The 13,161-nt window shown below is 25.6% G+C and overlaps 1 protein-coding gene and 1 pseudogene across 3 annotated transcripts; one reads left to right on the top strand and one right to left on the bottom strand.

Annotated features, from left to right (window-relative positions):
- Positions 1–219: 219 nt before the first annotated feature.
- On the top strand, positions 220–8,738 carry LOC114124776 (PHD finger protein 14-like). Of its 3 annotated transcripts, XM_050207639.1 has the most exons (19): positions 220–479; positions 562–618; positions 2,022–2,180; positions 2,282–2,469; positions 2,532–2,649; positions 2,709–2,837; positions 2,917–3,154; positions 4,444–4,545; positions 4,669–4,844; positions 4,905–5,076; positions 5,152–5,284; positions 5,358–5,514; positions 5,775–5,934; positions 5,995–6,133; positions 6,203–6,257; positions 6,404–6,564; positions 6,617–6,828; positions 7,767–7,875; positions 8,615–8,738. In XM_050207639.1, coding segments are annotated over exons 2-19 (2,421 nt in total). In that variant the 5' UTR covers positions 220–479; positions 562–617; the 3' UTR covers positions 8,627–8,738. The 3 variants fall into 3 exon arrangements, with proteins under 3 accessions (XP_050063596.1, XP_050063598.1, XP_050063597.1); XM_050207641.1 differs by lacking the exon at positions 4,444–4,545; XM_050207640.1 differs by having other exon boundaries at positions 220–618.
- Positions 8,739–10,938: 2,200 nt separating this feature from the next.
- LOC114124762 (small RNA 2'-O-methyltransferase-like) lies at positions 10,939–12,671 on the bottom strand (annotated as a pseudogene).
- Between the last annotated feature and the right edge of the window lie 490 nt (positions 12,672–13,161).

The following is a 13,161-nucleotide window of genomic DNA, read 5'->3' as shown; positions in this document are numbered from 1 at the left end:
CGCATTTTTAATTAGACAAGAAACGCTACGGGATACGCAGCGTTCGATACGTGTTAAGTTCAGGTTAAATTATTATATTATTAACACCGCGATTTCAGAATTGAGCCCAATAATAACAAATAATAATAATATGGCCTGTTACCTTGGTATGAAACGACATAATATTGTCATCGTTGCTTAGATCATATATGTAATACATATTATACTAGGCAGTATAATATGATCTAAGCATCGTTCACTGTCACATTATCTCTTCATTCTGAAATCTACAGGTTAAACCCTTAGACCGTATAAAATTATCTGAAGTCGTGGGTTAGACGCCTTGTTTACATTATCCGTGTACACTGTGTACAGGTTGCAGAAATAATACTGCAGGTAACACGCATTGCAATTTGTGAAAGGCCTGCCGCCAGCGCACGGTGCACTGCTGAATGCTCACAATGACCTGTTTGATACACATGATTCACAGTTTTACGCGCGTAAATATTTCCGACAATTGTTAAAATAATTTTTATACCGACTTATTGAATTCTATGACATTATTATACACTTGTGTTTCAGTGTTAATTAAATAAAAATTGTATATTGTATTAACTTGAAGAATATAAGTACAAAAAAGTAAGTTTACCAATTTGTATCTCATACCTACACTACCTACTTAGTAAATTCTACTTATACGTTCATAATAGGTAATTTATATCTGGCATCAACTTATGGCGTAGTTACACCTGCTTTATTAAAAACTACTTATTTGTGTTCATTTTTAGTTTTAATGTCATTACCTATTCGTATGCTTATCTTTAAGTATGTACATTTTTTTGTTATGCTATATTTTATATTATAAAAGAGATCTATCTCTAGCCAAAATTCTAGTCTTTATTATTATTAATATTATCTAGCTATGACCCATACTAGATAATATACACTCAAGGAAAACTACTATAAAAGAGTGTTAAAAAAACAAAGAGTATCTACACTATATGCAGATACATCGGTACCTACATGTATATGTCTTGTTATAGCAATCGGCTGCTATAAAAAATCACCGTCTCGACTGGTAATATTCTCGGTGTCGCACAAATTAATAGAATAACCCCCAGCCATAAGATATAGGATATATGTAAGATATACATGTCAAATCTTAAAAAAAAAATATTGACTTTACCCATGATATCTCATTAGTTATTTAATACGTATCCAGAAGAATTGATTTTGTATTGTAAGCTAAAGTAAATTGACCTATTATAAATGTAAAGGTAAAGTTATCTTGTAAGCTTCTATTCATATTTTAATCTTAAAATGAGGTATAACTGTTGTACATGAACATTTTAAAATGCTCATAATTGGCTTTAAAATTTAAATATAAATAAAAGCCAACAAAGTACCCTTGTATTTATTTATTTATTTATATTTATTAAGGTATTTGATAAATTTATTTTAAAATTATCGACTCAAAATTAATTCTGCCTTATACAAATTTGCTATGATTAATAAAATAAAGATAACATATTAGGTGAGTGTAAAAAAACAAATATATTCTCCTCTGAATTGTATAATCAGTAAAATTGAATGACCGACAATATTTCCACAATAACTTTTTATTAATAATACAAATTTTAATTGTATTATAATATTATAATATGCTAAAATCACATAAATTAGATATAACTGTTTGTCATATGCTTTTCTTTGATTCAAGTTACCTACTTATATACTAGGTTGATAAATGTTTACTATTAACTTTTATATTACCTATGTTTTAATTTTATTATTATTATGTGTTAACATTATAATTACTAATTATTACTTAGTATACTATTATTATATATATTAAATAGGGATGGTTATATAATATGTACAAAATATGATTAAGATATTATATAGATAATGGTTATTGATACTTTTTATAGGGGTAAAAAAATCAAGACTTGATTTTTTAATTCTTTATATAATTTAGTTTATGACTAAGATTAAATTTTAGAAATTGTAAGCAATACTTGAGAAATGTATAATTTTTATAGTGGAACGCGCACCCGGTAAAAGAAGAATCAAACCTCCTGCTAACCTGGAATCAATAGATTTTGATAGTGACAGTTCATCTGATAGTGATTTCAATATTGAAGATCACTATGTTGATAGTGAATCAGGTTCTGGAGATTCATGTTTTAGTTTATCTGATGGTATGTTTAAAAACAATTAATTTAATGTCATTTTTATTTTTTTAATTCAATGTACATTCTTAAATATTTATATATATAAATACACACACATATTTCAAAAGATGATGTAAATAAAAAAAAAAATGAAAAATATGATGGTAATAACAAAAAAATTAAAAAAGATGATGGTAATAAAAAAAAAACTAAAAAAGACAATGAAGAAATTGAAGAAAATAATAAATGTAAGGATGATAGTACGACTATGGATTGTACTAATGGCATGATGTCCCATCAAGATGATTCAATAAAAGTAATACCTTTAATTGTAATGTATAGTTGACCTACTAATTAAACATATTAACAATGTTTCAGGAAATTATTAAAGAAATAGTAGATACAATTCGTATTTGTAATATTTGCTTAGGTGATGAGAGTGATAGAGATAATGAGATAATAAATTGTGATGAATGCGGTATATCAGTTCATGAAGGTAATTACCTATTTAATAATTTAGGTAATCATAATGAATGATACAACATTTATTTTTAGGTTGTTATGGTATCTGTGGTTCTGAAAATTTAAATTCATCTACTTCATCATGCTCTATGAAACCATGGTTTTGTGAACCTTGTAAAGCAGGAATAGAAAATCCTACTTGTGAATTTTGTCCCAATTTCGGTTTGTAATATTTTGAAAAATTTTTTATTAATTGTACTTCTAACAACTTCAATTTTTGATTAAATCTAGTTTTTTTTAGGAGGAATATTTAAGGAAGCAGATAATGGAAGATGGGTACATTTAGTATGTGCTCTTTTTGAACCTAATCTAACTTTTGGTGATGTTAAAAATCTCAGTAAACCTATGTTATTTGGACATGGTGTACCCGAATGGAATAAAAAAAATTGTATTTTGTGTGAAGATTATAGATTGAGTAGCATTGGAGTGACTATTAGATGTGATGTTAGGATGTGCCGATTACAATTTCATGTTACTTGGTAAAATATAATATTTACTGTTCTTTAATTAAGAAAAAATTTATAGTTGCAAATTAGACTTTTCATTTTACCATGTTGTGGTCTTCTTTCTTGCACTAATATAAAGTTACCATCTATTTAACAAGATATGAGCATTGTCATATAATATAGTAGTATAGCCACATATTAATCTATACTTATTAATCCATATTTGTTAATTATATATTTATATGTTACTTAATTTATTACCTAATTTGATTTAATATTTACTACACTAGTTGAGCTTTGACTGACTTGACTTTATGATTTATTATATTCTCACCATAACTTGTGCTCACACACATGCACAAATTCCACTATAAGACATCTAACAAACTGTTACAATGTGTTATATTACAGTCATAATTTATAACTAAATTTCAAAATAGTAGAATAATAAAAGTATTACCATATTGACTGCATTATATATTTCACATAAAGTTGTCATGGTGATTAGCGTGACATGCAATGAACGCTTGAAAACTGGAGAGTAGCTTTTAGACAACAGTCAACAACTCATAACTAAACCATTGTTATAGCTAGGGTTCGGATTTATATACTCTAAAAACCTCAGAAATATGCATTTATGCTCTTATTTTATAAGAATAATATATCCTATGGCCTATAAAATTAAAAATATGCAATAAAACATTGATTGATAGGTATATAAGTCTTTTATTTTCATTATTTTTTATATGTTACCATTAAATGATATTATATTTATATGATTAATTTTTTTTTTTAGTTATTTCGATCTATTGCAATTTCAATCTGAAAAATGTATTTATCAAATGAAAATTCATCACACTCAAATCACAACAAATATGACTAAATATGTTTCATTCTCAAAAACCTTCTTAATAATAAATTACCATTTGTCCTAATAAATTTCAGTTAAAATAAGAAAACAAATTTGTCAAATTACATGGATTATAAATATAACTATAAACACGTTATTTTAATTAAAATAAGCAAAATATTACTTATTATGCTGTTAAAAACCATTTATATATATATATAATATATAGTTGTAAAATACAAAAATATGTAGTACATGTCAAAATATGCAAAATAACACTTTATATTTCAGATCTATTGACTATAATTCAAAAACATGCAAATGCATATTAATCCAAACCCAAGTTAAAACATTTTGTAAACTAATAAAGTTATTGGTAAACTCCAACATGAGTTATTTCTTAATCCAAATACCCGTCAAAGTAATCTATTTATGCAAAATTATTTTTATAAATATCTTTAAAATTATTTAGTGCTCAAAAAGAAGGTGGTTTATCAGGTCCTGATCAGGTCACTAACCAATTAGAACCATTTTATGCGCATTGCAAGATGCATGAAAATAAACTGCTAGCAAAGTTAGTGTATCTTTAATATATAAGCATTTTTTTTAACCATGTGAATTATAATTCATTTAATTTAATTAATAATAATAGTAGTTTATTATTCTGAAACTTACCAGGTTATTTTTTATTTTCAAGGAGGAAAAATAGGAATTGGCAAATACTTCAATTAATAACAAAACAAATGGAATTAAAGCGTAAACAACAGTCTTCAGAAAAATCAACTATATGGCAACGTAATCAGCAATGGCTTAAAAGATTACAATCTAAGGATGATCAAATGAAAGATGAAGAAAACAGTAAAACAGAGCCAAGTGATTAATTAAATATTATTTATTTTTATATTCAAAATGATACATTTTTTTTTCTTGTAGTATTTAAATCAAAAGTTTCATGTGCCATTACAACATCAACTTCATCGTGTCAAGCACTTTGGTTAAAATCTGACTTAATGGGTATAAATACAATCTCTCAAGAAGTTATCGAAGAGCAAATTAAGGAATTGCGCAATATACCGAAAAAATGGAATATACCACCTGCGTTTAGGTTAGATATTGTAACTTAAATATATATATGTATAGTTTTTCTATTACTATAAATATTTTTATTTATCATTTTTAGTTTGGAATTTGTAAGTTATTTCAAAGATAGAAATTTGAGATCAACAAAATTGAAAAATCAGCTAAAAATTTTTACTGACAAAAAGAATCAACTCTTTGATGAACAAAAAATTGTACAAGAAAAATATAATCAAGTAATATAATTATTTAATAACAAGCCTATATTAAGTAATACATGTATTATATTTTAATTGGGCTTTTTTGTAGCAAGTAAAAAAAATTGAAATTAAAAAACAAAAATATTTGGAACTCAAAAATATAATTAAAGCATACCATAAAGTAATTAAATTATACAGTCCTAATGCCAATATTTTAGATTTCGACATATTTGCTAAAGAAGTTCTAAATGATCATAATTCTTTTGGTGAGTTGAATTTATTTTGCTTTGGTAAGGTTACTAATCAATAACTTGTAAAAAAAATTGGATATTTGTTATTCTCCATTTTTATAATTTATATTTACTAACAAGCAATTAAACACCTACTCTTGCTGTTTTAAAAATAAGTATTCGATTCTCAATGAGACATAATGCTAGGTATTAAATTTATTATGTTGTTTTAAAATAAATTATGTTATGTGTATGATCGTATGGTAGATAATTAAACTCTGATATTTGGTTTTCAGATAATATACTATCAGATTTGTATAATAAATGTAGTATTTGTAGTCATACAAATGATCAACATTTACTGAAAAAATGTGACATATGTAGATCATATTATCATTTGGGTTGTTTGAATCCACCACTGACTAAAATGCCTAAGAAAACAAAATTATTTGGATGGTAAATTAAAGTATTGAATATTTTAAAAAAAAAAAATGTAATTTGAAAAATATTTTACAGGCAATGCAGTAATTGTGAAAATTGTTTTTCTCATTCAAAACAACAAACTGTTAATACAAATACATCTAAAAAATTAAGATGTGATGGAAAAGAGCAATCAATATCAGGCAGTCATAAATCTCCATCTATTGGTAACAATGTAAATATTAAGGATTTTAATAAAATCAAAGTTTAGTTAATTCAACTAAAAATTAATATAACATAATAGTTACAGGATTTCAATAGTTTGGCAAGACAGTGTAAAATATATAGTATATCAAAAAGTAAGAGTTAAAATTTAATTTAATAATATGTGTTTTAAAATGTATGTTTAATACTTTTATATTACTTTATTACACCCCTTAATAATTTTGTAATGTACTAAATTTATATGGTTATTCAACATTTTTTGACCTTAAACATTTTTTAGAAAAAAAAAAGCATGAACCAAACAGCAAAAAATATTCTTCAAAAATAATAGCAAAACAAGTTAAGACTCTCAAACGCAAACATAAGTATAATAATGATGATAATACTTCAGATATCTCCACATCTGCTGATAACCCAACCCAACATGGAATTAAGCGATTTGTAAGTTTTGATAACTTTAAAAATTTCGGTCATTTACATATTTTATATTTAGATTAAATCTATACCAAGTACAAGTGGAGTCAAAACAAAATCATCAAAATTACTTATTGAATCACCAGTAGATCAAACACCACAGAAATCTACAATAACCAAACCAGAAAAAAGTATTCTGCCACTCAGAAATAGCACGGTTTCAATAGATATTTTGTTGACTCCCAAATGTAATACTTGTCATAAAACCGGAATAAATGCTACAATGGTTCAGTAAGTAATAAATGGGGAAACGGACTTTAATGTAATAAAAATAATCAAAATATGTACATAACTATGTAATTATTTAAAAATATGTAAAAACAATATTAAAATATGAAAAAAAAATAAATATATTTTATAAATAAAAGTAATACAAACAATGTAGGTATATAAAACTAGTATTTTTCCGGAACAAAGCATTGAGAAACAACATATTGTTGAAGGTTTGCAAATGAAATATTGCGACGGTTTGGTCGGAGAATACTTGTGTATTGACTAAAAGACTGTTATATGTCAACTGATGTGATAGGGGCGTTATTCATGTTCACTATATCAAAAGGAGTGAATTAAATGTACAGAGATCCTTGTTGATTTTTACCAATTAAAATATCTCTGATGATTTTAATAGTTTGAAATCCAAAATTTTCTTCAATGATATTGGCAAATTTGTTTTTTACTATTTCTCCCATATGCCCTTGAGTTTTGTTTTGAATTTTAAGTTGTTTGTTCTTGTTTAAAGTCGTCAAAAATTAAAAATCACTAAAATCACTAAAAGATTCTACCAATTGTATTATAATTTATTATCCAAACAATATCATGAATCATAACTTTGTTCTGTGAAAGTATTGTGTTGATTAAAACTAATATTATTTATAAATTATTTTATTTTAATTGAGTGGTATGAAAATCTTTTTGTTGGCAATATTTTAGTTATTTATAACAATTACACATTGAGCATAAACTGAAACATAATTTTTCATTCAGAGATTCAGTAACAAAAAATAATATTGAAATATGCTAAAAAAATATTATATAATATGTTTATTGTTTAAGTTACAAATATTACCTAAATGTTAAAACTAATATTTCATATAATAAAATCTAAATAAAAAAAGTTATAATTATAAATAATCAAATTTTCTATGTCTTTACCTATTTTATTTCCTCAGGTGTGACAAATGCAGTGAACATTATCATTTTTGCTGTATTAATCCTCCAGTAAAGAAAACACCTAAAGTTTTTGGTTATTCGTGGCACTGTGAAGAATGTGATTTATCGGTAAATTATTTTTCTAAATTTACCAATAGTCATTTCAAACACATTTTAATTTTGCTTATGAATAATCAAGCATTTACACTTAAGTAGGTACTCAAAACCTAGGCTCCAAATAGCATATTCAAACAATTTATTGTAAAACTCTTAGTGTCCATTTTACAATCATAGTTTAAACCTCGGTTACTGATTTTACCGGCCAAATTAGGCGGTTTAACTTTGGTTTAACTAATTGTAATACGGGCCCTTAAGCTGTTAGATTTTATAAATTGTGTCTCTACTGAGTTTCATTTACTAACTCCACTAAATACCCTTTTTTGTTCCTTAGTTTTTTCCATCCTGGAGTATGGTATCATACTCTAGCACCCATCCACCGCTTCTTCAAGTAACATGATTGAAAAGGTCCAAAGAAAATTAACTAACTACTATAGAATTTTTTTTTAGTTTTCACAAAAAATTATTCTTTGCAAATTATTAGAAAAATATGTAGATTATCGAATTCTATTAGGAATCAATGTTTTATTAATATTTGTATGGTAAATCTTTTAAGAATACACCATACCTGCATGTGTTGTTAAGTAAATGTAAAGTATAACTAGGTATTAATTAATACCTAGCTTATTAAATACTTAACGGACATAAATCAATAAGCAATAGAAATATAAAATTATATATATATTTATGTATAATATAAACTTAGATTTTAGTAATTTGTTTAATAATTTTTTTATTTTCATTTTTATAGGACAGTGACTAAAAATACTTGGAAGTATGATTCTACAACATTATTATTTCTAGTGATTATTTGTATTCAATATTTTTAATTAAAACAAGATTGAAATATAATAAAAATATAAAGTCTTGTATTATGTTTGTGGTATTGTTAATTAAATATTAATACCTTTAATGTCCATTATAATTACTTAACTATAATAATAGATAATTTTATTTTTATCTAGATTCAAGTTTAAATAATTTTTTTATAAGAATAGTACAATTCAGATTTTAGATTATATTAATATCATTGATTATATCGACTGCCACAACGAAGAAAGTTGTAACTCAATTATAGCATCAATTAAGATTTAAGACTCGATAAATTTTACTTATATTAAATAATAAGATATTTTTTCTTTCACGCCAGTACCGTTCTTTCCTTATACTAAAATATAAGAAAATGTGCGGTGTTGTAAGAGTACACACAACACAATGGTCGATGACTTCTAGACTCTAGTAGGTATAGTATAATAATATAGTATAATGTAGAAAGTCGGTAGGACATAGGTTATGACGAATGACGGAATGTGTGACAGTCGACCGACGAAGACAGGGTGCACGTCAAGCAGTTTTAAATAGATTTAATTTTTAAAAAAAAATGGAAATTTTAAAATCTTATAAAGGCCATATATATATATATATATAAATAGGTATACTTATATCATGATTAAGGCGACATGAACCTTTATGGTCTATATGAAAGGTTTTCGTTCAGGCCAACTATTATCGTTGTATTTAAATTGTCTTTATTTTTGATTTAAAAAAAATTGTGTCAGCGGTGAGTTATATAATAAATAATAATATGCAAAATACGTATCGGAGTGTTATCACTTATCTGCCGCAGCCGGCTCGCCGGTAACACGGCTGCCGTACTTACTACTTTTATCTTTCTTCGTTAGTCGTTGTGAATATAATATTACATACTTACTTACTTCATACTTGGCGCTAATTTTCACTTGTATCTTTTTTTATATACTACTGTCGTATACTCCGATTACTCGGACGTATACCAAAATGAAGTAAAACCAAAAATGATGTGAAATACTTTATTTGAACGCGACGTCCGGTGGTGATCGAGTCACACGATCACCACCACTGACCCTTTTTCTGCCTTAACCATATCTCTTATATACTAAATTTATAATTGAGTAATTATCGATTGTTACATCTTTCTCTTATTATACTAATTTACATTTCATACACCTTAACTTACGTAATTATTATTTGAACCCAATTAATAACTAATTTTATTTACATTTCTTACTACTATGTTTTGATTACTATGCTAACTAAAATATAAAAGTTTAACAACACTATATTTCACAATTGTTATCTTAACCTATTTAAATTCTATTTTTTATTATTGCTTAATTATTGAAATTCATTAAATCCTAATACAACACTACCCATAATATACTATATTGCATAGGCGCTGATCGCCATACTTTTTGTATTAACTATTTTATATTTACGTGTGCACGAATCGCCACGATCGTATTCGATTAATGTTATATTATATTCATTATTCGGTGTCACGATTTGTCGTCGAAATTAATTTCATTGATATTAGATTTGTTGTGTGTGAATTTTATCGAGTGTATAGGTAGCAGCTGTTGAGCAGTGCTCCAAAAAAAACTGAGTTCTATTCAAGACCGTAACTGAAAAAAAATTTCGGTCAGGGTCCAACATTTTTTTAAATATATAGGTACTGAGCACTTGTAATTTTCACGTTAAAAATATAAAATTTGATTATTATCGTTATTGAAAACATAAGTCGTCCTTACAATATTAAATTTACATAGTAATAATAATTTATTTAATAATAAAAAAATATCTCTACTTTTAAAAATTTCGTGGGGGGTCTGAACCCCTGACCCTCCTCCCAGTTTTATTTATTATTATTTGTTTAATGTTAATTCACGGAAATAAATCCATTTAATTTATTATAAATGTATTACCTAATCTAATTGTTTACGTTTTATTTACAATTTGTATTATATATTTTATGAAAAAAAAAAATGAAATTTTTAACCTATTTTACTTACAATGTTTTTACGTTTTAATTATACTTATGAAAAAAGTAATTTATAGTATAAATATATAAAGTTAATTGTAGTATAATTGATTATATTTATGAAAAAAAAATAATTTCTTACTAAATAATAAATAATATTAAATTATTGAATAATAAACTTAAAAAAAAATGGGGGGAAAATGTCCGGGGGGAAATTGTCCGGTTACCATCTTAAATGGTTTCTACTTTATGTATGTTTAATATTATAAAATTTCACCCAAAAGGATATTGATATTATTTTTAAGTTAGAATTAACTGTTTTAATTTTGCTTTTTTTATTAAATTATCAATATATAATTACTCACGAGTACTTAATATAAAACTTAATAGTACTTTATTAACACAAAAATAGATAATTACATTAACATCTTACAATAGGTGTAACAGGGGATGCTGTCATATCTTTCCTGTAAAAAATACCCATTTGACTACAGCAACCAATGTTTTCTGTACCAGGAGGACCAGCTCCAATGCCATCAAATTGTACAGCGTACTCTGAATAACCGGTAATTATTTGTTTAGCCCTATAGAAAGATTAGTACAAACACGATTGATAAATAAATGTATATTTTGTAAATCATTACCATTCCTTGAATTGTTTTCTGGTCCATTCAAATTTATGGTCTGCATGTCTAAACTCTGTTGTAAAATTTGGAAATAGAATATTGAATTCTACATTAGGTGTAGTGAATACAGATAATTTTGGTTTGATGAATTCAAATACAGTATAGGGTAGTGAATCTAGAATGTCCATAAATAAATGTTCAATTCTATTAATCAAAAATACTACATTATTAACCTTATTTACTAATTAAAATCTGTAACATAAATTTACAATTCAATACATATAACTGCATCAATTCCTAACATCCTGTCATCTTGGTCAGCTATACTCCCATTATAAATGTCTACTGTTAAAAGTTTTACGTTCATGCATTGATATATGACCATAATTAGTTGGTACCACTTTAAATTGATTTATATTCAATATATCAAAATCCACATCAACAGCTATAATGTTGTTGAGTCCCAGAATCAGTTTTATACATTTAAATAAACCAATTTCAGAACAACCAAAATCAACAACCTATATATTATATTTAAAAAATATTAATATGTAGTTAACAAGAGCATATGTATTAAGAAAAATTTAATATTTCTAATTATCATACTTTTTTTATTGAACCATTCCAAATAGGATGTTCAATAATTTCTTGTATAGCCATGTATCATTGCATATACAATGGTGGACAAAATGTTATGCCATTTTGTATGTCCAGTGTACATACACATGATTCTTGACTGATAATTTCTATTATTTTGACTTCCTAAAATTATTAATTTATATTTTAAAATATACTCATATAAATTATAAATCTATAATGAATAACTTTAACACTAATTCTATTATATAATAAAATTACAATCCTTACTACTCTGAAATTTAGAAAAAAAAATCATTAATAGTTCCTTACAAAATGAGAATCTGTTTATAAACAAATTTAAATACAATATGAATACATTATACATAATATCAAATAGTAAAAGGAAAGAACTAAGCGACATAGTGTGTACTATGGGGAAATTAACAATTAAAGCATTCAATTATACAAGCACTAGTGTTCTAATGATCAATTAGTAATGAGATATTTAATTTTTAATTTTTGGTATAAGCAACATGACGTATCAAGAAAAATGCTATATAAATATAGGTCAAATACTAAAAATAATAGATGAATACCAAAATCACAATACCTGATTGCATCAGAAACTCAAGGTATATAAAAAAAAAATATTATTTGTACATACATAATATTATTTACTTCCAAATCAGATACTTTGCCATTACATAAATAACGGTTAATAATAGACTTCATAAATCTCAGTAAGTCATCGCAGTAACACAATAGAATACTTTGTACAACCAACATATTAAAAAATGATCAATTATCCAAACAGCTTAACAATTAAAACTAATTCGTCAAATAAACAATTTTGAAATTATAAAATCGAAAAATCAACAAAATAGTTAAAACCACGATGCTATTGAGTATTTGTACTATTAATTATAAATTATAATACAACCGTGACTGTCAAACATTAATAATACTATAAAATAATAGAAGTAATAGAACACTGAAATGCAAAAATTTAATACAATTTTACACGACTGAAGTATGAAATGAACACAAAAGCACTATACCGTCTATACCAAGTGCATTGTTCAATGGAACATTGGATATTGCCAAATTGCAAATTGGAATTTGGCAATATTTGTTGCTAGGTCACATGGGCATGGCACCACAAATATATAAAACATTTCAAACTAATTAGCCGACTATCTATAATATAACATTGCGGGAGAACATGAACAACGCTACGTGCCTACGTCGCTGCCATACGCATTGCTCAAAAATTGACAATGTTTACATAAATTTGTA

Source organism: Aphis gossypii, chromosome X (assembly GCF_020184175.1).
Source record: "Aphis gossypii isolate Hap1 chromosome X, ASM2018417v2, whole genome shotgun sequence".
In the NCBI taxonomy this organism is placed as follows: domain Eukaryota; kingdom Metazoa; phylum Arthropoda; class Insecta; order Hemiptera; family Aphididae; genus Aphis; species Aphis gossypii.
The sequence above is the reverse complement of the archived record's forward strand: the minus strand, read 5'-3'. Positions and strand labels throughout refer to the sequence as shown.

Bases quoted from the DNA above. Each gene is read 5' to 3' on its own strand.
- LOC114124776 (XM_050207639.1), top strand. The intron at 6,258-6,403 runs GTAAGAGTTAAA...AACATTTTTTAG, and splicing joins AATATATAGTATATCAAAAA to AAAAAAAAAAGCATGAACCA. The intron at 6,829-7,766 runs GTAAGTAATAAA...TTATTTCCTCAG, and splicing joins ATAAATGCTACAATGGTTCA to GTGTGACAAATGCAGTGAAC.